Source organism: Sinohyriopsis cumingii, chromosome 2 (genome assembly GCF_028554795.1).
Source record: "Sinohyriopsis cumingii isolate HCF-2022 chromosome 2, ASM2855479v2, whole genome shotgun sequence".
Taxonomy (NCBI): Eukaryota; Metazoa; Mollusca; class Bivalvia; order Unionida; family Unionidae; genus Sinohyriopsis; species Sinohyriopsis cumingii.
The window spans coordinates 77,978,895-78,005,854 of NC_142962.1; the positions used below are offsets into that span (position 1 = coordinate 77,978,895).

The window sequence follows — 26,960 nt, forward strand, 5'->3', positions numbered from 1 at the left end:
TGATTTTCTACATGAAAGCTTAGCTTATGAACTCGGTATCTCCAAGACTATATTACTAATTTGCATTATTAAAGTCTTGAAGTGGCACCTGATATGACAAAGTCTGGAATGAATGCAAGAAGATTAATTTGACAATTTTAACACTCAAAAGAACTGAATCATTTGTATCTACTTGTTTACACCATTGTGCTTGTACATAGTCATATCTAGATATATGCATGAGGTGCATTGGATTCCAAAAAAGACTATACAACTGGATGCTTTCTCCAGCAACACTGAATTAATATGACATGACTGTAACTGAAATTAACCCAACACTTACTGCTCTTGCTGTATGCAATGGCCAGATGTGTGTAGAGCTCCAGAGACTTGCTCACAAGAGTGGGGTCACTGTGTTGATAGCACAATGTACAAACTTCTAGCAGACTTGAGTCCACATCTGAAACATGGCAAAGGAATAACATGCTGGACATTGTATCTTCTTAGTCTCACTAAATGAAATAAATAAATGTGGCACATATGTGACAAAACGTTTTTACTAATTAATGATTGAATAAACAAAATTTACTATTAATTTGTTTGTGACCATTTCATAGATATCATAGTTGTTAACAAGAATGCAGTAAATGGCAGATTGTACGCCCACCCTGTGTATAGTAGTCCTCAATGACGATAACTGAAATTTGTGTGCAGAAACCATTTTTCTTCTCTCAGTCACACGGACTTTAACATTTGACCTTTTGATCCTAAATTGATACACTTCACCTTGTATGTCCTCAAGTGTAGGATCCTCAGCAGTTCCGATTCTCTCCACAATTTTAAAGCTCCAAAACTTTTTTCAATCAGTACATCCCTGACAGAAGCTAGGAGTGAAGGAGTCTTTTGGTCATGGTTGTAATATTGGCAATATCGACTACTTGAGAAGAGTGAAGGTCGCTATGACTCATCTGGGTATGTCTGTCACCAAATCAAGCAGATCATTGATCCTGGATGTTTCCTCTTTGTGGGGCAATCAGAGTGATTGCAGTCTGTGCCCCTCCTTTCTTAATTATCTTCATAATCAAAACTGATGGATGGAAGGTGTTCTGCCTCTGTGTGGAAGGCACTGAGAATGAATTCATTTCTAAGAGGTTAATACTAAGACCCTTCTCTTAAAAATGTCTTGTTTCATGCTTTCTCTGTAAGACCCTTCTCTTAAAAATGTCTTGTTTCATGCTTTCTCTGTAAGACCCTTCTCTTAAAAATGTCTTGTTTCATGCTTTCTCTGTAAGACCCTTCTCTTAAAAATGTCTTGTTTCATGCTTTCTCTGACGCATGTTCTGTACTTTTTATGTGTTCGGGAGAATGACACTCACTAAGTTTATACGTGTTAAGAGCTCTACATAGATGGACAAAATGTTGAGGACAGATAAGGTCCGACTTCTCAACAGTGATTATCCACCCTGAACCATGAATGAGAAAAGTAAGGTTGTTCATTTTGTGAACCAAAACACATACTAACCAAATGTTTTTGTAGTGTGTCATCCAGGAGTACCTGCCTTCTCTGTCAAGGTTGTCCTGAACTCGGATTTGTCCTGGTGTAATATCGTCTTCAAGGTACAACTTCAGCATTAATGTCAATGCCTTCATCAAGGCATGAACAATTTTTTTAATGCATCTATCTGGAAGGAAGATACGATGTTAACGTGTTAAGGGTTCCTTCCCTAAATGGATCAAAATTCTGATCAGAGATAATGTCCAACTTCTCTACAATGATTATCACCACACAATGTGGGAAGCAAGATTGTTCATGTTGTGAACAAAAATGCATAAAAAATCCCAATGACATTGTTTGGATCAACCATCATTTTGCGAGAATGGCTGGTCCAAGTCTGTCAAAAAAGGAGTAGCCTTGCACCTCAGGTAGGTTACTCGAAGAGTGTGAGCGACAGTAAATCACTGATGAATGATGGAAGGCGTGAGAAAGAAGAAACTGTTTTCCTCTCTCTCCCCCTCAAACTGCCTTCAAAAATAGGACCATACGACCTTTCGTTGTTGAAAACTGTCATGGCGAATTCTCTGTTGACAATTGTCCCTTCTCATGCAAACTGTGTAACAGGGTCATGCCAAGATACTAGATTGCATTTAAAGATAAACTCTTGTGTCTCCTGCTTTCTCTCCTCCTCAATTCAATGTCCTAACAGAAGGGGCAAACCAAAATGGGAGGGAGCACATAGAAAAACAGTAATGATCATAAGTGGCCTTCCTGACCAGACCAAAATATAAATGCACAAAGTCAAGTCAGGAGGAAGTCAACACAATGTTCCTGATAACACTGACTTGGCATGAAAGACTTGTCTGTGCACCTTATCAACATCTAGATAAGGTATTATGGAGAAAGTATCTCTATACATTAATTCTTTTACCAGTGGGGAGAGAAAGTTGTACACAATTTATTTACCATAAATAAACTCTGGTGTAACTGGGAATGCAAATGCTACAAGAGATGCACAGTAATTTTCACAATCATTAATCGTTGTGGCAAGATTCTGAATGATGAAATGTCACCATCATCATCTACATCTATCAAGGCATGACATTGCAGGTAGAATGGATTGAAGGTGGTGGTTGTCAATTTGATGGAGGAAAAATGTGTGAAGTTACTCTATCACTGCCATGAACTAAATTCCAACCATTCCCCTTGTCAGATCGGTATGTTCTAGCATTTCTGTTTTATCACATTCATCAATGGAAAATAATGTATCAAAGTATCATCACAAAGTATCATTGTGTGTGAGCATGCTTGTGTCATCAATAGTGATAAGATGGATCATCAGTTGAGCATGGCCACTTTGGCTTGATCAGATAGATTCTTAAGCAATGTCATTTTCCTATGAATTTCACTGGAATCATTGGTCTGTTCACTCGTTTGACAGACCTGCCACTCAGACATAACAGACTCCTGACAACTGTTAAGGTAGACAACGGATTTGAAAAGCTGGACTGCTAGGTCAGCAACTGAAACAGCATACCAAAGACCATATATGCCTACCAGTTTTGACCAGTATGCTCAGTACAACTGGCTGGTGCGGCATTGTCAGTACAGTTTTCCCATACTCCTCTGTCCAGTACTTGCAATATTGGTACTGAAGGATGTACTGTACCATATTGATCAAACTGAAAATCTTCACATCCAGCTTGCTTTCTTAATATTTTCTGCTTCAACAAGTAATAGACAAAAAACCCTCATGCTTGCTTGTGAGCCATCATGCCTCATTGGTAGGGCATAGGTTTATTCCCAGTGGGATTACAACAACATTTCTACTCACTGTCATTTTCTTTTATCAGGTACGATTCCAAAGTTAAATTGGAATCACCTGTGCTTTCTACTGTATTCACAGATATTGTATGTTCTGGCCCTGTTTCTGCATCTGAATTGGGGTGGGGGAATTGAGAGGGCATCTTAACATCACCCATTAGACTAATCAATGATTCTATGCATTAATGGATACAGTATGTTCTGGTGCTAATTCTGCATCTGCATATATATATATATATATATATATATATATATATATATATAAAGAGAAAGAGATAGAAAGACATTTTCCATCTTTCCAAGAAGCTGAATACAGAGGTGACAAAGAAAGTTATCCTAATGTGATATGATTAGATAATTTATTAGCTAGAGAAAAGAGGAAATGTTCCCAGTAACAGATTTTTAACTTTTGAAAATCAAACTTGTTCTGGATAATATTTCATCAACTGCTCAGTTTCTAAAATATCCTGCAGGCACAATAATATTTCTACTTAACTATCATTCCTGATTTAATTTTCAATGGTACATACCTTCAGTGATGAAAAAAATCTGAAATGCTACACTTTTGGAAAGAGTTGTGAGGACATGAAGACCTCCAATTTTTAGAACTGCATATGGTGTCGACAGGATGAATCTGCTTAATATCTGAAAGACAGTATAGTTTATAAAGATAGTTGACAGCAAAAGAATCACTTATTTCCATATGTTCATTTTTTTCATAAAGAAAGTGAATGGGAATATTGACCCATATTCTGTTCAAATCCACTGAACAGTAACATAGATATGGCCGATTTATTTTAAAACATCCACATCAATAGTCTGGCCTATGAAAGTGAATATTTTTAACAATCACACAGAACAATAATGTTTACTATAGTAAATAATGATACTGTATTCTGATTGCAGATATGCATGAGGAACAAGTTTACAAGGTGGTTAAATTTATGCGGATATGCATGAGGAACAATTTTACAAGGTGGTTAAATTTATGCAACCACCTTTGAGAACCTATTCCTGTCCACCATGAAAAAATAATGATAAATGATTAATTATGTAAAGTCAGACTTTTACAAAGATACTCCATTATACTGCTAAGACATGTAAAGTTTCACATAAATCCAATTACACCAAAATTTAAATCCAACTTTTCTGACAACTATCCAAACTTTTAGTCACTTTCCACTGACTGTCATCTTGTTTCAAAATCGAAATAGACTAAACAATATTACAAGCATGGGCAGTTACTGCTTTCAGAGGATAAATGCTTACAAATACAACTATCTTTCATTATAACACAGTAGTCTGTGTCCATAATTTATGGTGAGAACTATAACATGTACATAACTGTGATATAAAGAGAATGATGCAATATATCAAATCATGATAAAGAAGGATCTATAAAAAAAAAATTAAATAATGTTGTTCTGAAAGTAATCAAGATTTAATACTAATATTCACTTTAGCTTATTTCAAACCATATTACTGTACAGTGGTACACTTTATACATGAGGTCTGTAGTAGTACACTATTGTATCTGGAGTTGCATTATATGACATGCTTACGAGGGAAAACTGCATGGTAACATCCTGTACATCAAGAAAGTTGTATATTGTGGACAATAAATCAAGAAATTATTCCTAACAAAAATGCTCAAGAACACAAATATACAAACTGTACATTTAGTAAAACTGGTTGACAAATGGTCTATTCTCTTTTAATGCAAATTATTACCATTGTTTATACAATGAGTAACAATCCACAATTCAACATATTTAAAACTCACAGGTGATAAATCTGCAACAAAAACACAATGGGTCAAAGTCATTTTACCTGTAAACAGGGAAAATGCTGATTATAAATAAACCAATCCAATGATAGTCAGATAATTACTAAAATGTTACCCACATTGTACATCAGTGACTGAAATGGATTAATCTCAAGCCTTACATCCACAATAACTTATCATTTCTGATTCATTTGTTACAACTAGCTCTCCCCAAAGTTGGACCACAATGTTTTGAGTTGACAATAATATTTCTACAAACACGTCAGATATGCCTTGGCTGAATTATATCCAAGAACATTTTTAATGGTAATCACGCTAAGTTAATGAGATTTGACTGTAAACGCAAGGAGTAAACCAATTATTTATTTGGTAATAAAAAGAATGTTCCTTTATGTGATATAATAGTTGAGGTACTAAGAGTTTTTTTTAAAAAAATCATCATTCTGAAAATTTGCTTCACAAGCTATTATCATTGTCAAGCTATTTTCATTGTCAAGCCCTAGAAGTGAGATTTCACTGTGTGGAAGTCACAGGCTTTGAATAACCTTGGAGTGACAGCCAGCAACATAAACTTGGTTAATGTAGCAATAAGTACTTGATAATCCATTACAGGTGAGACCATACAAGAAAAACATGCAGCATGCAGTCCACACATTTAATTTTTATACTCAATCAAATGTACAATACACAGCTAACCTTTTACGGTAACATATTACCATTTACATACATGTGTTCATTAATATGGAAACTTTAGTACTGAATGAATATATTTATTCCCACTTCCAAATGTACTGGTCAGAATGGGACTTCAGGTCAGGTATTCTGTATACAGACCAAGCATGGATGAATCTATGTGGTCATATAAACAAATACTTAACCCATATTAGTCAAGCATACAATGTAGGTTATATTGACCTATGGATTTTTAACCAAGATGCATCCAATTATCAGGCTTCATAATTTCATAAAAAGAACATAAACAGCACTTAAACTTTTTAAACAAACTTTCAACAAAGTCACTGAAGTATGAATTATAGGTCACAGAGACCTCTTTTTACAAAAAGGATACTGAACCAATCATGACCCATCAACTCATCAAGTTTGTGTGTGTGATTTGGATTTTTAACATAGCTTTAACAATTTTTTAGTCACATCACAATGATTGCTGTGTGATGGTTTATAGTCATGTCTAGCACAGGGGCATCATGCCACAGACATGTAGCATCATGTCCCACACAGTCACATTATCTTGACACCAGGCCAACCAGTCCTAACATGAACCTCTTAATGCTGAGCACCAAGCGAGGCAGCTACTAGTACCATTACAATAAGTTTTTGGTATGACCCAGCTGGGGTTCAAACCTGTGACCTCCCACATCCAAGGCAGTAAAGAGATAAACACAAAATCTTAAGCCAGTAATATGTCAAATGTAGGTCACAGTGACCTTCGTTTGTGAAAAGCATTTGGTACTAATAGAGATGCATTCAATTGTCAAGTCTGAAGATTCTAGCATGAACAGAGCTTGAGAAATAAACTTAAAAACAAAAGAAATCAAAACAAAGCAAGAAATATAGGTCAGTGACCTACTTTTTACGAAGCTGTAATATTCATCAAAATACATCCCCTTGCCAAGTTCCATGACTCCACATATAATGGTATTTATACAGCATGCAGAAATTCTGAGCTACAAGCAAAACTTGAATAAGAATGTACAATCAATGCACATGTATGAATAATGTCAGCCCACTTCTTGGGTTGCAGGTATGATGAAACCCACTTCAAACTGTTTTATTTGTGTGGATGTCAATACCAACAGGAATAAGATAGGGGTTCTGTGAATGCTCTATAGCTTTCAAACCTTGTCAACAAAATATTAACATGGACAAGTAAATGATAAAAAGATATCCAAGTCTAATTATCCCCATACAAATGGAAATCAACAAAATTACACATTAGCTATCTACCTGCATAAAAGAATATTTCCATAAATGTGGGGCAATTTTTGCCAGTTTTCTGAGCTGCTGCAATGCAACCACCTTAACAGCACGTCGTGGGTCTTTGTGTACAAGATGGTCAAGAAGAAGGGATACTTGATCAGGGATGTCCACCAGGGACTGAGCTGCAAGATGGGTCAAGGTCTGTAATGTCAACATGCTGAAATTCTCTGCAGGATAACTGGACAGCAGGGACATACATACAGCTCTGGCCTGTGAATAAAAGATGTGAGATATGAATTTCATTGGAGGATCAATAAGTTCTAAAAAAAGTAGAATCATGTGAAATAAAACTAGTTTAATTAATGGGGTTTTCTTTTAATTTTAACCCTTTAATTTTTACAACAAAGATGATCCATAAAAGGTATAATTATTTGCTTGTACTAAATATGAATGCAGATCATTATTGAAAATCTACTTCATGCATACCTTTTTTACCTCACATTTTTACCTATATTTATTTTAACAGTTTCTAAAATACATACTAGCTATTTTGAAATAATATTCATTATTCTGAACTTGCTCAAATACTTTCGGCCTTTTCTTCACATCAAAGCCATCAGGTACAGATCTTTCCAATCATATTAAAATAATCCATACCAGCATCCTTTGTTGAGATCTAAATTTAGATGAAGTGTTGATAAATATTGACAACACATTTTATTATCACTTTTCTCTTTGCCAAAAGCTTCAGCTAAACATCGAGCAAATGGCATGAAAAGAGTTGTAATCTCCCACTCCCACTCATATCAGGGCATATTTTATTTGGATCATAAGGTATAAGAATAAAAACGTATTGATCGAATATCTATATCCATGTCATAGGTATCCATTTTCAAACTTGTTTCAATATACACACATGAAAGCAAATTCAGTGAACATACTGCACTAGCGCAAACTGCTTTAGCGCAATTACATCTGATGTAGATTAATTTAACATTGATGATCAAGCCGATATTTAAAGCCCTCCTCAATGTTGGGTCATTTACTTTTTCATACACGATCTCTATCCCTCAAGTATGAAAATTATAAGAAATATGTTATTTTCTTATTCTAAATTAATACTGGACATATTTCATCACATGGTGTAATAACAGTCTATTTTTCTTTGAAGATGAAAGTTTTGGTTAAAAAGCAAATTTGAAGTAAATTATGTTTCTCTGAGAAAACTTACCCAATCACATTATGTTATGCATATTAGCCTGATACCTTGCGAATCCAGCCCTACTAAAGATGAAACACATCTTATCCTGTCTATTTTTAGATAGACAAAGGACAGTAACCCCTGCTCATTACCTCCCCTTGATACAACCAGGTGTCACCAGTTTTTAGCTTTGCTATATGCTGAGACACCTGCAGTGCAACAGCATACAACAACCCAGCCCTTTTTATGTTCCTATATGCTGTCCTTTTGTGTCACAGAGTATAATGTCTTGTAGCAAGACTGCCATATAATGATGTATATGATACATGTGTTATAATGAATTATTACTGTCACTGGAAAGGTGATACCTTCATAATGTGACCTGCTAACACCAGTAAGACTTTCCCTACCTACCTTGGCAGCAGTACCGATATCATGATGCATGTGTCTCAGTACAGGAATCAGCTGGAGCTTCAGCTCCACTGGCGTGGCAATTCCATTGATCATCTCGGAAATCTTGCTACAAATGTTAGCAGCAAATGTTCTGGAAAATGTTAAGAACAACATTATAGGCCAAGTACAATTCATTTTCAAGTTGCTATTAATCTGAAGTGATTTATATTCCAACAAAGTAAGTCACACTACTACATCATCATTTTCACTATATCCAAATTCAACCCTAGTCTACTCATTTATAAATTTGATTCAAACAGCATAGTCATGTTACATCATGTGCTTCTGCTGTTTGTTCTCCTGATTACTTCTAACAAACTGCACAGAACCTGATCTGCTGGCAGATTATGCAATGGCAGATCTAGGTCTATTTCAGCTTGCAGTTGCAGTCCATATATGAGAGAGTAGCTATATTGCAGAAAAACTACAATATTCATGGGGATGAAATTTAATGGTTTGAGAGAAAGTGAAGAAAAATGGGGGGATGGTATTTTGCAGGGTCAAAAAATTTTAATCCCAATAAAACATGGCTGTTTTTGTGATGGATTTAATTTATAATGCACAAAAAAAGTAAATCTAATCCTTTGCAAATATTTCCATATTGCAATATTTATTATAAAATTAGTCATGTTGATCTCAGGTTCTAATGTACAATATTACCAAGGCAACCATCCATTTGTACACAAACATTTTAACTGTACACAAAATTAGTGTTTTCCACAAGATCCACTCTCTCTCTCCCAAAGTGAGAGAGTAATAATATTAGGTTGTCAACTAACTGAAACTAAGAATTAAAAGACAAACTATCTTTTTTCTGCAAATATAACCAGACCTTCCACAAAAGTTTATCTCAGAGAAAGCAACAGACAAGAGACAATTATAAGTGTTGACAAATTTTTTTTCCCTCCAATTACAAAATCTTTCAAAATCTGAGTAATAATACTACTAAATACTTTGACTGTTCCGAGAATTTTCCTGCAGCAAAAACAGCAGCATCAACTTCTACTGCATCATGGGAGTCGAGACTGATGACAATGATGTGATGGACATTTTTCCTTTCAGCAATGATGGATGATATACTTCCCAAGGTTCTATAAAGATTGTATAAGCATTAATAACAATTGTCATAGAAAACAGTTTTTAAAACTACCCATAAACAAACTGCTTACAAAATAAGCAGTATTGGCTCAAGAAACAAAATTTTATTGTTTCGTCTCTTTCATTAAAACAACACAAGCTGTACATTATTGCTGGGTATGATTAAATTAATAGTGTGGGATGTTGTGGGTCATCCATAACATGGATGACCCCACATGATCTGTTTGTGTGTGTGTGTGTCTGTGTCTGTGTCTATGTCTGTGTGTGTCTGTGAGTCAGTATGTGTGTGTCTGTGAGTCAGTCTGTGTGTGTATCTGTGTGTGTCTGTGTGTGTGTGTGTGTGTGTGTGTGTGTGTGTGTGTGTGTGTGTGTGTGTGTGTGTGTGTGAGATAGGGATTTTTAACATAGCTTTTAAAAAAAAATAACATCATGTCCCATCCAGTAAAATTATCCTGACACCAGGCAACCAGTCCTAACACTAACCTCCTAAACCTGAGAGCCTAGTGAGACAGCTGCTGGTGCCATTTTATTATGACATGAAAATGTGTCACAAAATCAAATCAATAACTTCAAAGTTTACTCCAGAAGATTTAACATCTGCATGAAAAGGATGTCAACGGTCAAAGTATTAGCAAAGCAGAGAAATATCTATGCAGAAAATAAATTTACTGCAAAAAAGAAAAGTATTCCCATATACAGGATTCCTGCAATCTTTAAAAAATGTAATTCCATGACTTTTCAAAACTTTTCCAAGAACTTTTTACCAATTTCACAAGTACCTACTGCGTAAATTTACGAACTCTAATATTTACCTAACATATAAATTTAACACAAAAACATATTTTACAGCAGACTTTGGGCATACTTCATCCCATCAGACAGGTCATTCTCTTTTGAGTGCCATGACTACAATGATTTTGAATGGCGGTAATATCACTGGATGTAGTTTGATTGTGAAGTTTTAGGGGAATGTATTCTAAAAAATCCATTATTGAAGATAGTTAAGTTGGTAAAACTCTTGTGCTGGCAAATGAAAATGTGACAGGATAATGCAAAATAACCAAAACTCCATGACTTTTCCAACATTTTGAATGGTTATTAAAATTTCAAAACTTTTCAAGGCCCTTGAAATGCTTTTCTGTAAATTACAAAAAAGGCGAAGTATAGTAAACCCAAAAGTGCACAAATGTGATGAAAGACTGATGGGTAAATGGACAACTTGGTGTGAAGGGTCTGACCCATTCCTGACAGAAAGCTTTCTGAGGATATCTCAACACTATGAGAATGACCCTTCCACAGAGTTATTCATATTAGAAATCAAACACATTTACTACAGCTTTCATTACTACAGCTACAGCTTTCATTTGTTATAGGTTGATATGAAGTGATTTCTCCTCTACACTCCATTTACCAATAACTGTGGTAAAGCACAGCAACAGGTGAGCTCTGCAACTATACATGTTGATTTCCAAACAAACTGTGATCTCCAGTTTGGGCTTCTCCAGAGGAATTCCTGTCATAAGCTGAAGACTGTCTTAACACTGATGTAGAGAGTGTTTTGTATCCATCAAGATTATGACATGGTGATCAACATGACTGGAAAAGGGGTGCCACTGGACCAGAACGGTTATTTGCAAATAGCACATGAAAAGGCAGCCAAAAACAATGAAATCTGCCACCAGACTGAGCATGGCAGGAGATGCAAAAGCACTCTCACTGAAATCCATCAGCACGGAGAAAGCCAAACAAGGTTGAGATTTGTAAAAAGATTCCATCTCAAGGTGGACAAAGTAATATGATGGGGTGAGACCTGACTTCTGCTAGAAACCAATTGAGAGGGAACCATATGGTTTTGATGGATGCCATCTATATATGCACTGTTGATGAGGTCAACCAGGAAAGGGTGATGATGCAGTTAAGAAGAAAGGTGAGTGCAGAGAATTTATAAAGAAAAGTGTCATGAAAATTTTCATCAGTTAGATCTGAGACTGATTGTAAAGCAGGCCCTTTGGAGAGAAAATCTGACTTACCATGAAATTTCTATTTAGAACCTCAGCATGGCTATCTATTTATTTAGTGGCTGAAATCAATGACCAGCTTGGGTTTTCTATTGGCTTTGAGCACTAGGAAAGGCAGAAATGACATCCACAAAATTATGGCTTGTGAATTCCCTCTAATCCCCACTTGTACAGTAGAAGCAGACCTATTCTGCAAAATGTCTGCTCAGATGGCACAGCTGTCACGGATGCGTAAAGCAAAAGTGGAGAGGGACAAATGGTTCATCTGCAGATCAAGATCACTGAACCATGATCATTGGGTCCACAGAGGGGTGGTCCAAATGAGATGAGTAGAAGCGTGCCAGACATTGTGAAGAAAATGTGGAATCATCATGAAAGGTGGGAAGGCAAACGTGAACAAACAATCCCACTTAGGCTAAAAAAATAACTGACCGTACCTTCTGGTCTGGGACTGGAGAAATGTAAACGGGGTACTTGTTGTTTAGTTTGGTGGCAAACAAGTCCCCAAAGGAGTTAGCCAAAGTTGGAACAGGGAGACTACTACAGATTGGTGAAGCGACCATTCCAAGAGGACTATATTTTCTTTCCTTGACAGAATGTCTGCCAAAATATTCTTTTTGCCAGGAATGTGGCCAACACAGAGGGTAATTTTTGCTCATGTTACCAAAGCAAGGAGGTTCCAAACCTTCAGGCATAGAGAAGACATATGTGTGCCTCCTTGTATCCTGAGGAATACCAACACCGACATGTTGTCAGAGGAAATCATCACACTGTGACCTCTTATGTGGTGGACACACTCCTGAAGGGCCAAGAACACTTCCCTTATTCTAAATTGTTGATGTGGAGTGCAGTTTCTTCCTGGGGCCATGAAGCCTGAAGAATCAGTCCTTCTGGCTCTAGATGAGTGCCCCAGCCAGAATCTGACATGTCTGCAAACAGGCTGAAGTCACATGGGTGCAAAGGGATTCCAGCCACAAACTGGTCCCAATTTGTCCCCCAAATCTGATGATGGTGGAAATCTCAAACTAAAAAACATCAGAGCATTTAGCTTCTGGCCTGGCCTGTGTGGTCTCCACATTGATAAAAGAAGAAAACTGGAGAGGACACAAGTCTGCTGTAGAGCTCAATGTTCCCAGCAGAGAGATAAAAAAAATATGAGCTTAAAACATGGTCTTTATTCTCAGCAGCTCCTACCCTATGTTTGTGAAGAAATTCATCCCACTTGACGAAATCTTGAGATGGAATGAGCTCTGGTTTCTCTATGTTTGGCAGAAAGTCCAGCCTGGTCACTATCGTTCAACAGCGAGATAGATCTAGTCTGATGGACTCTAAATGGTCATTGTGGATCAATGAATCACTGAATATCAGAGGATTGAAATACCTAGTGATACCTTAAATGAGTTGTAACTACTCCCATGGACCTGGTAAAAGCTCTGGGTGCAGAGGCTAGGCACACACACAAAAAATTGGAAAACCTCCAAATTCAAGAAAAACTGGAGGTACTTCCTTTGTGGAGTAAAGAGAAGGATGTAAAGGCATGCATCCTGAAGATCAGTGGAGACTGTCCAATTACCAGGTCTTCTGGCATTCCTCCATCTTGAATGACTACCAAAATCTATTTAGACCATTCTGATGGCCTAAGTGGTTAGAACAGCCTTCCCACATGCAGAAGATCATGGGTTCAAACCCTGGCCGAGTCACACAAAGACATATAAAAATGGTACTAACAGCTGCCTTGCATGGTGATCACGAATAAGAGGTCAGTGTTAAAACTGGTCTGCCTGGTGTCAGGATAATGTGACTGGGTGGAACATGATACATTTCTGCAGCATGATGCCCCAGTGATAGATATCACTATAAACTGCCACAATGCAGACATCATAGCAATATGACTGAAAAATTGTTAAAACTACATTAAAAATCCACATCACACATATGAAATATGTTTCGGGAGGAAATGTTAATAATTAAACAGAAATTTATCCATTCAAGGGAACCAGGAAAATCCAGAAGAAGAAGGTTGCAGATGGGTCATTTAACACCCTCTCTACTGTACCCTTATAAAGAAAGAAGTAAACACCTTTACGTAAGTGCACCAGATTTAACTGGTGGAAGAAAATGGGGACCTTACTAGAGGAGAAAGATCCCAAAACCCCAAAGCCAGTAACCATTATTTACAATATAAAGGACACATCCATCAACCTTACACTAAACTAAGCGGCAATAGAAACTGATAGAAGAGGTACACTCTGCACAGCTGTCCACCCTTGTCCTCAGGACAGGGGGAAGGGCCAATAACTTTTTCTGTGCTCTAGTAAGATCCTGGATGTGCCCAGAACAACATCCCTGTGGAGGTGGAGAAGCTCCACTGAAAATGCCATGGACAAGGACAACTTATGCCTGGAATATTTTTCTGCTGCTTCCAATAAATATGAACAGCCACTGGTGACAGAGATTCCTCTTTCAGCAGGCTGAATAAGGCTGCTGAAAAGATGTTGGCATGTCAGGCAGCAGTTACCAGTGATCTAGCCCTTTTACTCTAAGGATGCCAGAGTTTTCACTGAAAGGCAACCCCAGATCCTCATCAAAATGCCCACCTGAGCCTCTTCAACATGCAAAGTGGGTGGTTTAGCTGGACAGGATTGGATATGAACCCCATAGTTGGAAGCAGCTACCGAAAGTCATAATGTAGAGGGAGGGGGGCCAGACGATCCCCTACTTCATCTAGCAAAGTCTTGACCCTCGCTAAACCTTCAAAGAGAGCTCCTTAATGAAAACCGAATGAGGAAGAGATCTGTCGAGAGTTTGTACAAGAAAGTGTTTCAAGACTGAAATGAATTTTTCAAGGCACCAGAACCTGAAGGTTTGGGATACAAGTCACTGGGCAATAGTTTACCACTTATAAAAAGACCAGCTCCCTTCCTACTCTGTCACCTTTACCACCAAGGGAGAGGGGGCAGTGATCCCAAAGGGAGGTAGTATCATATCAACCTGTTCTGTTTCAAATTTGTGCACATCATAACAGAAAAATAAGTCTTTGTCCAGCTCTGTCACCCTGGGAGGTATGACTATGTGGACAAAATGACTGTTTCATGAGAGACTTGTGGGAGGAGGAACCTGAATCAGTAACTGTTTCCTGCAAAGTAGGTGCGCATGGATGACTCTCCAGCTGCCTAGAGCATCTGGCAGAAGAAAGTCTATCCTCCTCCATCTTTTTGATCCAACTTCATAAGATGATGGAGATCCAAGACATGCAGCAACAAGCTCACTACCATGTGGTCCAGATGTCCATGGCTGCATGTAGTGAAAGAGCCAAAATGGAATAATAATAATAATAATAATAGGGATCCCATTTCATAATCTCACATCCGTAAGTCAAATTCCCAGTCACCCAACAAATGTAAACTAGTCAGGGTGACTCAGCCAGATCCCTATCCCATACAGTAGGAGCTCAAATTACTGGCGCCTTGCTCCCAATTCCCAGTGACTAGGCACCTGGCAAAGAATACTCAGATCTGTAAGACAACCCTTTCCCAGATCCGCTAGATATGAGCTCTTAACATAAGACGGTTGTGTTGCTGAGAATAATTCAATTAATACTAGACAGACAATTATGGTTAGGGTGAGAAAATATTGTTAGCTGTCCCCACTAAAAATAAAAATCTCCCTTATACCTGCAATTGCTAACAAATAAATATCCAAAATTTCAAACATTCTTTACGGACAAAATCACTAAATTTTAAATAACCGAATATACTGTAATTTACAAAAAACTGGGTTAATCTGCATCACCTATATTGTTAATAAATTTTAAAAAAGCATATCTTTTCATGTAAATAGATACATGCTACAGGGAAAAAAAAAATTTGCAGCACTCAATATATCTCTCTCGATCTTTTTAGCAGCAATTTCTGCATGCATTTTAAAAACCTGATCTTAAGTGTAATTCAAAGACAGTTTCCCCACTAAAAAGTTTACCTTAGTGTAACAGCCCTTGCTATAGGATCATTACTGTAGTAGACAGACACAATTTTCTTCATGAATTCATCCACACTCAAGATTTTGTCTAAGTGCTTCTCACTCTGCTGTGTCACTCTCAGGATACACCAACGAATAAAGTTGTTTCTAAAAAATAAAAACAGAAAGTAAACATTCCATTTACAATATGCTTGCACAAAAATATGTCTCTTTGTAACAAACACAAAATTAATATATTTATTAAAAACAAACAAAAATTATATATCTTTTCAAAACAAACACAAAATGATATATCAGTTTATAACACAAAAATATGCATTATTGGAAGAGCGATACTGGTGAGTTGCTATGTGCTACCATATACAAAATATGAAATCGCCAACTGTGGTAAGGCTTTATTTAATGCAAAACATGAAATATAGCTTACAGTGACTTGGTTTCAAATGATGACTGTAACACCCCTAATACCAGGCCATTTGACTACAAGAACAAATATGTCTGAGAAAATGACCTTAACACAAACCCTAACTTCATTGTTCAAGTAAGACTGATGAATGGACTTACCATCAATCCACAGGCCAGAATTGCTTTGCAATCCAGCTAAGAAAACCCATAACAATTTAATTTAATTAAATTCGAATCATCCTTAGAGCCGAGCCAAGTCTAAATCCACAAAAAACTGATGTTGTGAAGATAAAATGTCAAAGCAGTTGTGCTCATTGATGAAACTTGGCTATACAATGTAAGCATTTGGCAACAGTTATTCTACGTTTTATTTGGCAAACGAAATACAGTACTCTTTCACAACAATAATGTTCATGAAAGACAAAAGTGTAGATGAGGGCACTTTATACTGAGGTACATCATACATAGTAATACTACTACATAATGTAATGGGGGGCCGTGAGTGGCCAATTGGTCTAAAGTGCTCTCCATTACGGATCACTGTCATCTCACCTCTGTCTGCGTGGGTTCGAGTCTCGGATTCGGCCAATGTGGGTATGTGTGAAAGCTTGCGAGTAGCTTCTTGCGGGTCGGTGGTTCTTTCTCCACCATTAATACTGGCTGCCATGTATAGCATATTGTGTGCTCAATAATAGCGTTAAACCACACAACAACAACAACAACATAATGTAATGAGCTCTATAACCATATATAAAAAGGACAATGTTATATGATTGTTTTATACTGAGGTACATCAAACACAGTAATACTATTTACATAATGTAATGAGATCTACATCATACATAAAAAGGATCATGTTATATGAGGATGACTCATACTGAGGTAGATTATAAACAACAATAATATTAAATAATGTTATGAGACCTATACCCATACATAAAAAGGATCATGTTATATGAGGATGACTCATACTGAGGTAGATTATAAACAACAATAATATTAAATAATGTTATGAGACCTATACCCATACATAAAAAGGATCATGTTATGTGAGAGTGACTCATACTGAGGTACATTATGAACAGTAATACTATTACATAATGTAATGAGACCTATACCCATACATAAAAAGGATCATGTTATATGAGGATGACTCATACTGAGGTAGATTATAAACAACAATAATATTAAATAATGTTATGAGACCTATACCCATACATAAAAAGGATCATGTTATATGAGGATGACTCATACTGAGGTAGATTATAAACAACAATAATATTAAATAATGTTATGAGACCTATACCCATACATAAAAAGGATCATGTTATGTGAGGGTAACTCATACTGAGGTAGATTATAAACAACAATAATATTAAATAATGTTATGAGACCTATACCCATACATAAAAAGGATCATGTTATGTGAGGGTGACTCATACTGAGGTAGATTATAAACAACAATAATATTAAATAATGTTATGAGACCTATACCCATACATAAAAAAGATCATGTTATGTGAGGGTGACTCATACTGAGGTACATTATGAACAGTAATACTATTACATAATGTAATGAGACCTATATCAATACATAAAAAGGATCATGTTATATGAGATTATCTTATACTGAGGTACATTATACATAGTAATACTATTACATAATGTAATGAGATCTATGCCCATACATTAAAAGGATCATATTATATGAGGGTGTCTTATACTGAGGTACATTACACATAGTAATACTAGCATAACCCTGTACTACTTTGGCCAAGTAATACACAGTGCTAATCTGGGCAACCTTGGCAGAAATTTGTTGTTGTTGTTGTTGTTGTTGGGTTTAACGCCATTTTTCAGCACACGATAGTCTATATATGGCGGCCAGTATTAATGGTGGAGGAAGAACCTGGGAAAACCCCAGAAAGAACCACCAACCCACGAGAAGCTGCTGGCATGCTTTCTCACATACCCACATTGGCTGAATCCGAGACTTGAACCGGTGCAGACAGTGGTGAGATGGCAGTGATCCATAACAGAGAACGCTTTAGACCACTTGGCCACTCGGGGCCCCTTGGCAGGAAATAACAGTCCTAATCTGTGCTACTTTTGCCAAGCAATGCAAAGTCCTAATCTGTGCTGTAATGGCTTTGTAATATACAGCCCTAATCTCTGCTGCCTCAGTCAGGTAATTCAGTCCTAATCTGTGCTACCTTGGCCAAGTAATACACAGTGCTAATCTGTATTACCTTGGCCAGGAAATACACAGTCCTAATATGTTCTATATTGGCCAGGTAATACACAGTCCTAATCTGTGCTACACTGGCTAAGTAATGTATAGTCTTAATCTGTGCTACATGGCCAGGTAATACAAAGTCCTAATCTTTTGTTTCAAAGCAGAATCAGTACAGTTGCCATTTTCTCCCAAACAAGCCTCTCTGCCACAGCATATGAATTTTCTGGTTTCATCTCACTTGAGGTAAATGCAGAAATGCAAATTAGTACTTCCATTCCACACACCAAATATTACTCCAATCTCCAAGATCATTCTCTCTCTTTCTTAACCAAAGGAATTTCTCCCTTTTGCAAAAATAGCTGACTCGTGGCTACTCTGGGTACTCAAAAGTCAATTTAAAGTAGCTGTCAACTATATACATGTAAATGGGAAAATATACCACTTTCAACTAAACTTAATTGATGATGACTGTTTCAGTACTAGCAATCAATTACTTTGGCCTAAAGCCAAATTTACAAATGGATAACAATGACTTAAATAAAGAAATGATAAAAAAAAAATACATTAGTGAAGATAGCAGTAATCATTTATTTGATATATAGGAGGCAACATAGCTTCCAACACTCCCTGACAATCCTCTGCCATGCAATTATGTGTCACACTGCTGAGGAATTATGTAATGCTACTTCTTAAGGTGTACTAACTAGGGACAATTGACTGATCATTGCTTAAAAAGGTGTCAATATGTGGAAAAAACCTTTGTAAGTAATATATTTTAATTAGCTAGTCAAGAAAAAGTACAAGCATGCTGCATCATGACAACAATCAGTGGCAGGGTGTCAAAACATGTGACTCTAGGCAAATGATTACTGTGTCAGGGACCCAGGCCCTCAAGTCAAAGAAAATCCCTGAATCAACAAGACATTTCTCCAAGCACACAATATCAAATCATGGAAAGGTTCACAAATTAATTAATTTAACATGTATTTGTAAAATATTGTTCAAAGAAATTAACTAATTTAACATGTATTTGTAAAATATGTTCAAAGCTTGGTTTCTTTATATAAAATATTTCATTTCTAAATATGAACAGAGATATCCTGATTATATATTTGTGCTAAGAAAGCAATCAAGAAATAAACTGAGAAAAATAATTTACCCTCCTCTGAACACATCAGCTAGTCTCAAAAGCGCAGAGTTGATAAGAATAGGAAAAGGATATTTTTCAAACAATCTTGGAAATCTGACGATTGATTCACACTGAACACCTGTCTTCATGGAATGTAGGCCTGAAAGGGAAATTATCAAATTGAACATTCATATTAAAGTATTCAGTTCTGCACATCCTGCTGCTACAGAGACCATGACTCTGTGCAAAAAAAGATGAAAGCCTCAGAGATTATCTTTATGATACAAGATGGAGATGGTTTGGATTCTGTGATTATCGATATGATACAAGAAGGAGATGGTTTGGATTCTGTGATTATCTTTATGATACAAGAAGGAGATGGTTTGGCTTCTGTGATTATCTTTGTGATTCAAGACAGAGATGGTTTGGCTTATGTGGTTATCTTTATGACACAAGATGGAGATGGTTTGACTTCTGTGGTTATCTTTATGATACAAGATGGAGATGGTTTGGCTTCTGTGGTTATCTTTATGACACAAGATGGAGATGGTCTGACTTCTGTGGTTATCTTTATGATACAAGATGGACATGTTGTTGTTGTTGTTGAGTTTAACGCCATTTTTCAGCACACGATAGGCTATATATGGCGGCCAGTATTAATGGTGGAGGAAGAACCCGGGAAAACCCCGGAAAGAACCACTGACCCACGAGAAGCTACTGGCAAGCTCTCACATACCCACATTAGCCAAATCCGAGACTCAAACCCATGCAGACAGAGGTGAGATGGCAGTGATCCGTAACGTAGAGCACTTTAGACCACTTGGTCACTCGGGGCCCCCAAGATGGAGATGGTTTGGCTTCTGTGGTTATCTTTATGAAACAAGATAGAGATGGTTTGGCTTCTGTGATTATCTTTATGATACAAGATGGAGATGGTTTGGCTTCCGTCGTTATCTTCATGAAACAAGATGGAGATGGTGTGGCTTCTGTGATTATCTTTATGGTGATTATCTTTATGACACAAGATTGAGATGATTTGACTTCTATGGTTATCTTTATGATACAAGATGGAGATGGTTTGACTTCTGTGGTTATCTTTATGACACAAGATGGAAAGGCTGTGGCTTCTGTGATTATCTTTATGACACAAGATGGAGATGGTTTGGATTCTGTGATTATCTTTATGACACAAGATGGAGATTGTTTGGCTTTTGTGGTTATTTTTATGATACAAGATGGAGATGGTTTGGCTTCTGTGATTATCTTTATGACACAAGATGGAGAATGTTTGGCTTCTGTTGTTATCATTATGACACAAGATGGAGATGGTTTGGCTTCTGTGATTATCTTTATGACACAAGATGGAGATGGTCTGGCTTTTAACAGCAATTTAAGCACTCAACTTGGTTATATCACACGATGGAAATGAAAACTAAGTGCCTTTCCTTTGGTTAACCAAGACAGCCAAGCCAAGCTGGTATAAGCGGGTATTGAACCCCTGTCCTTGGATTATGAGCCTGATGCTGTACAAACTGATCTACTGTGAGTCCCAAAATCTGTTCATATGACTTACTGGGAAGATTCATATAACTTAGCCGGAAGAAAGTCCAATATCTATACTTTTTAAAGCCACTATGAACAACATTTTTGTTCCAATTTATAGGAGCATTATAAAAACTCTGGTTTTCCACCTTCCAAACAACACGTTCTTTCAGCAAAAAAACAATGAAGAATGACGTATTGCATCACATCAGAATCGATATGTGTTCATTCAAATGCAGTTTCAAAACAAATTATGTTCAAGGTTACTACTGACAAATTTTAAAAAACCCAATCAACAATGATCCTTCTCTGAAGAAAAAAAACTGGAACCTTAACCCCCTTTCCATAATCAAAGAATTTTGATACAAATGAAAATGTCATTTTTTCCCTCAAACCACAATAACTGACAACCACAATGAATTCATGGTATGTACTAAACATTGTTTCACCCACAGAAGAATACCACTCACAAGCAGAGGAAAACTCCACTCTTTTTCTTTGCTGAGAAACAATGGCTCAGACATGCCTAAATCTATCATTAAAAAGTCAGTATATACTCACGATAGTTGTTACTAGATTATTTTTTATGATTTTCATATTGTGTTTGATATATAAGTTTTATTTTTCTGGAGCTAATAATTAGGTCACTGGGAAGGTAAAATGTTATATTCAGATCATCATCCATGTGGCAGACCAGAAAGGTCAAATCAGGTGATTAACAAAATCTGATTTGAACAGACTTTGTTATAACTGAGGAAACTTTTCATTTGTCACCATATAACAAAAATAAAAATAATGAATTTCCACATCTGCATTTAAAATGCTTTCGTAATAAGTGTAGGATTCAAGTTTATTATAAAATCATAACAACTGCCCATACATACAGTAAAACATATATTACTACATTCTATTCACATTATCAAACACTACTGATTTACAATAAATTAAAATTGGGTACCATGAAAAACAGTTTTAAACATACCGTGATACCACGGTATACCACAATTATATTAGGAACCAACAATATTTTCGAGGCAGAGGAATGGAATATTTCTTAATCATATTTCACCTCCTAATTAGCTGGAAAAAATATTTGCTCTCATTCAAAGCAAAATAACACCATAATATATCCTTTATATAACTTGAAGTAACAAAATTATCTTAAGATTAGAGAAAATGAAATAATCTCCAAAAATTAAATGGCAAGTACCTTATAGCAGATGAATCTGATATGAGTTTAACTGAAGTATATGTAAGTTGTCATCTCAAAAGTAAAGTGGGGAGATTAAGCTTACACTAAAGCTGATACCATGTAAACAACTGCTGGCATTACAAGCTTGTTAATAAAACAGAAACTGTTCACAGTGAAGCATAAAGGCTCACAATATTCACACAATGGAAACTCTTAGTTAAAACTCATGGCAAGATGTTTATCTGAGAGAGCCAGTAAACATAAAACACACTGAATCAACAACAAGAAAATATTTAGTGGATTAGAGAAATTGCAGAAAACTGAAAACAGATAACACTGAAAATCTCAGGATAATTCTTTGTCTTACAAATGAATACATATAATTAACACATTAACATATCCTAGTAAATAACAAAGAAAACGAATGACATTTTTAATCCAAAATTTGTCAAAATGTTGGATTTGGTCGGAGTATCTTTCACAACATCCCATTCCAGGGTGTGTGTGTGTGTTTACGAGATTTGGATTTTTAATGTAGTTTTAACAATTTTCTAGTCATATTGCTACAATGTCTGCAGTGTGGCAGTTTATAATGATGTCTAACACTGGGTCATTATGCTGCAGACAAGTAGCATGATGTCCCACCCAGTCATATTATCCTGAAACCAGGTTGACCAGTCCTAGCATTAGCCTATTAATGATTAGCGCCAAGTGAGGCTGCTGTTAGTACCATTATTACAAGTCTTTGATTCAAAACCATGACCTTCTGCATCCAAGGCAGATGCTCTAACCACTTAGGTCACTGGAACAGTTCCAGTATTTCAAATAGGATCCCAATGGCAAGGGATATTCTGTCCCCCACCTTCCAAATTTGAGGGACAAATAATATTTTAGAGGGACAAATGAAAATAACAGTACAATAAAAATGAGACAATCTTGTTTGTTTCCACAGTTTTTTCCATTTTAACTTTGTGGTCTGCACTGTGCTATCATATTTTCCTTGAACACCTGCATTACTACAAAAAAATGTTTTATCAAGTGCTAAAGTAACTCAAACATTAACATGTCTGAATATCTGGTTAACCTGAAATGAGCTCTGGATCTTGCCCTCATTTAACTTAGTGTACACTCATTATCTACCAGCATTTACTTTGATAATTACCTGTTTTCTGAATCACTTTTCTTTCCAAAATAACAAAATCTATTGCAATTACCAACAACATGGATGGACATCAACTAATGAAAAGTTGCAGGCATAATTTTTTAATTTTGGGGGTAGGGGGAGAAACTATTTCTCCAAAGAGACTTAATCTAGACTCTGTGGAAGCAAAACAAATATGACACCAGTGAGAAAGAAGTATGTTCAGTCACATTGGATTGATAATTATCCATGGTTTGAATCAATGAAGCCAAGATCTTTTGCAGTAATTACAAACAATATCCCAAACTGGCACTGGCTGGAAATTCAACAGGTGTGTTTGTCAGTGGAATTGACAAATTCAGGACTGAACTAATCAAGTCTCATCATAGCTCTGGACCTCAAAATGTCTGTGCAGCACAATATCTACATGACATTGGCCAGCATGTGCAAAACTTCCCCAAGTTAGAATCGCTGACACTCTACCAAAAAAAGAACATTTGAAAACCAAATATGAATGATTTGAAGAAAAAAATGACAACTCTCTTTATCACAGCCTACTAAGCTGTGGAAAACATCTGTATGGAAATGCTAAAGAATGGTGTTGAGCTTGGTGGTCATTACAGAAGAGGCTCAGGTCATGAGACTTTGTTCTGTTGTTTGGTCAAGTTTTGAGAGAAGTTTGTGAAAGTTTCATTCCAGTAAATTCCTTTCTATTCTTGTCGATGTAAGTATTACTGATGCAACTGTATGATACAGTGTATTTAACCAGTGAAAACTAAACTGTTTCCCTTCAAGGAAACAAATATTTTACACACAATTTATTTTGATCTTTCTATGAATTAAAATGCATACATCTCATCATGTACAGCCCTGTCTCCATTAAATTTCAAGTATTTATTTTATTAGTTCACATGTTGCTGAAGATTCAAATTACAAAAGTCTGCACATATGGAGATGAGTATGGTTCAATGCCAGATAAACAAATTTGGAAACAAAAGACTTGCCACAATTCATAATAAATTAGGCACAAAATAAAGAAATACAGAAATACATACTATCCTAAATAACAAGGAAGGAAACTGCCAAAACAATGTTATGTACCCCTTCCATGTTAAAGCATCCATACCAACACATATATAACATGCTAATAGGCAAGGCATGACTTAAACCAATCATTTCATTCCCAATTATCTTATCACTGCCATCAATAATTTCAAATCCTGTCTACAATGTTTGATTCTAGCTTCTTAGTGATGATTGTTCACCTAAGGATGCTTAAGCAAGGCAGAGGTTTCCCATATCATTTCTGTAACTACTGAGCCCCTGCCTTCATCATTCCTCCCAGTATGGCCTAGACCTACTATGTAAGATGTATCACATTTTCTTTATGTTTCTGTGCTACTTCTTACTGCCTAAACAATGGCCTTATGCAGCGTGTTCCAAAGTCGACTGACAGGAGAATGATAAGTAAAATTTTCAGGAATATGATTATCTCACACACTAGGCAGCCAATATTGACACTCTTCTACACATTTACAGCTAAGTGGTTACTGATTATACTTACTTTCCTGTCTTTATCCTAATGGAATCAAAATCTGACAGTAGTAAATGGATGCATTTTCATGTTCCCTACTGCTGGTTGGAATGTGATGGAAGCCAGGAGTGCTAAAATCAGATTAGGTTGAAGAATGTTTCCTTACCAGAGCAAATAAAGATATTTAATGCCAAAGAAAGTATTTAGACAGCTTCGTTTTATGCAATATATTTCTCATCCTTTAACCTATTTGGCATTCCCAACTCCCATTGCAATCCAACCAACTGAAATGTATATCAATGGAACTTGAAAAGATGTCCATTTCATTGAGAATTTGAATTTATTCAAATAAAACTTCAGAATAAGTAAAGTCCACCTAAATCAACATAACTTTAATTTATGGAAAAAGACCATTCTAGTCACCTACATGGTAGAACGTCCTCCTCGGACGTGGGAGGTCAGTTTTGAACCCCAGCCGAGTCATACCAAAGACTTATAAAAATGGTACCAGCAGCCACCTTGCTTGGCACTTAGTAATAAGAGGTTAGTGTTAGACCTGGTCAGCCTGGTGTCAGGATAATGTGACTGGGTGGGACATGATGCTTCATTTCTGTGGCATGATGCCCCAGTGCTAGACTTCACTATAAACTGCCACACTGCAAACACTGTAGCAATATGACTTATTTTTTTTACAAGCTACATTAAAATTCCAAATCAAACACATACACATTTGTTGAAAAGCTTCTATGTGTGCTGCCAAGTGTGTGAGATATTCTTGAAAATTTGGTCTCCCATTCCAATGTCAGTGAGCATGTGAAAATGCCACACAATGCTGTTATTTAGGCAGTAAGGTGTAGCACCATAACAAAAATATTATGTGATAAGTCTTACTTTGTACAACTACATTTCTATCAGGCATTTCTGTGCACCTAAGGTTTCTGTCACCAAAAACTGAAGCAAAACGCATACCGAATTTGACAGATTGACAAAAATAAAATTCTGCAATGCTTACCATTTGAAACGAGGCAATTGTCACCAGAATATTCTGTTCAAAATAATATTAATTTTGGATGCACGGGATACCACCCCCATGTTTTCATGACTCACAATATGTTGGCCTATTCTATGCACTGCTTTGAAAAGATGTAATGTTTATCCATCGAGCTATAGAAAATTCATACATTACTTTGGGCTGTTTCTGTCAGCAGTTCAGTCGAGTAATTAGGTCAGGTTTATAGCTAGTTTTACAAATTCAATGTAACAATGCCAATAAATGGCAAGAGATATTAAGCAAACTAAACCGATCTTGTAACAAAATTAGTAACGTTGAATATTTCAGAAAAAATAAGCTATTATGTGGAAGAGAAACAATGAATAGGGCGCAATATGTTTACAACATCTTTTTTGTGGAGAAAATTACTAAAGAATTCGGAAACAGACTATGTGCCAGGGAATTTCTTGAGAATCACATTCTAGTGGCAAATTGACATATTGGGTAGCAGATAATTTTGTATGTGTGGGACAACTTCTTGCAAAATTGGAAACCTGGATTAAAATGCAGTATTGTTTTAAGGTAAACATTTCCATCTTTTAAATAATATAATTATTTGTATGATTCTAAAAGATACATAGTAAATAAGATTTTCTGGGTTACAGGTTCAAGAAGGTCATGAAGTGGGTCTTCATGTCTTCATGTTGACATTTAGAAATCACATTTTCATGTGCATTTCAAGTTGAAATGTGGGATATTTTTGTACACTTTATGAATATCACTTTTCTTAATTAAAGTATGATCGTTCTTTCTTGATACAACATGGATTTTTGACCCAAAATAGCATGTGATCCAATGTTTACAGAAATGACAAATTGTTGCACAGAATTACCTGATGTGCAGAACTGGCCGACATGTAGTCCTACAATGTAAGACACATCACCCAATATTTTTGTTCTGGGGGAGTGATGGGTCTTACTGCCTAACTAACGGCACTACGTAGCGTGTTTTGATATCAAC

At 36.3% G+C, this 26,960-nt stretch overlaps 1 protein-coding gene across 1 annotated transcript in view; it reads right to left on the reverse strand.

Moving 5' to 3' along the window:
* LOC149805235 (integrator complex subunit 7-like) overlaps positions 1-26,960 on the reverse strand; it is a 76,216-nt gene that overhangs the window by 47,375 nt on the left and 1,881 nt on the right. Inside the window, exons 2-8 of the mRNA XM_089948704.1 lie at positions 19,571-19,700; positions 15,771-15,917; positions 9,630-9,767; positions 8,638-8,767; positions 7,050-7,292; positions 3,829-3,943; positions 323-439 (exon numbers count right to left, since the gene is read on the reverse strand). Of these exons, the coding sequence (XP_089804830.1) occupies positions 323-439; positions 3,829-3,943; positions 7,050-7,292; positions 8,638-8,767; positions 9,630-9,767; positions 15,771-15,917; positions 19,571-19,700 (1,020 nt within the window). The remainder of the gene's footprint in view (positions 1-322; positions 440-3,828; positions 3,944-7,049; positions 7,293-8,637; positions 8,768-9,629; positions 9,768-15,770; positions 15,918-19,570; positions 19,701-26,960) is intronic.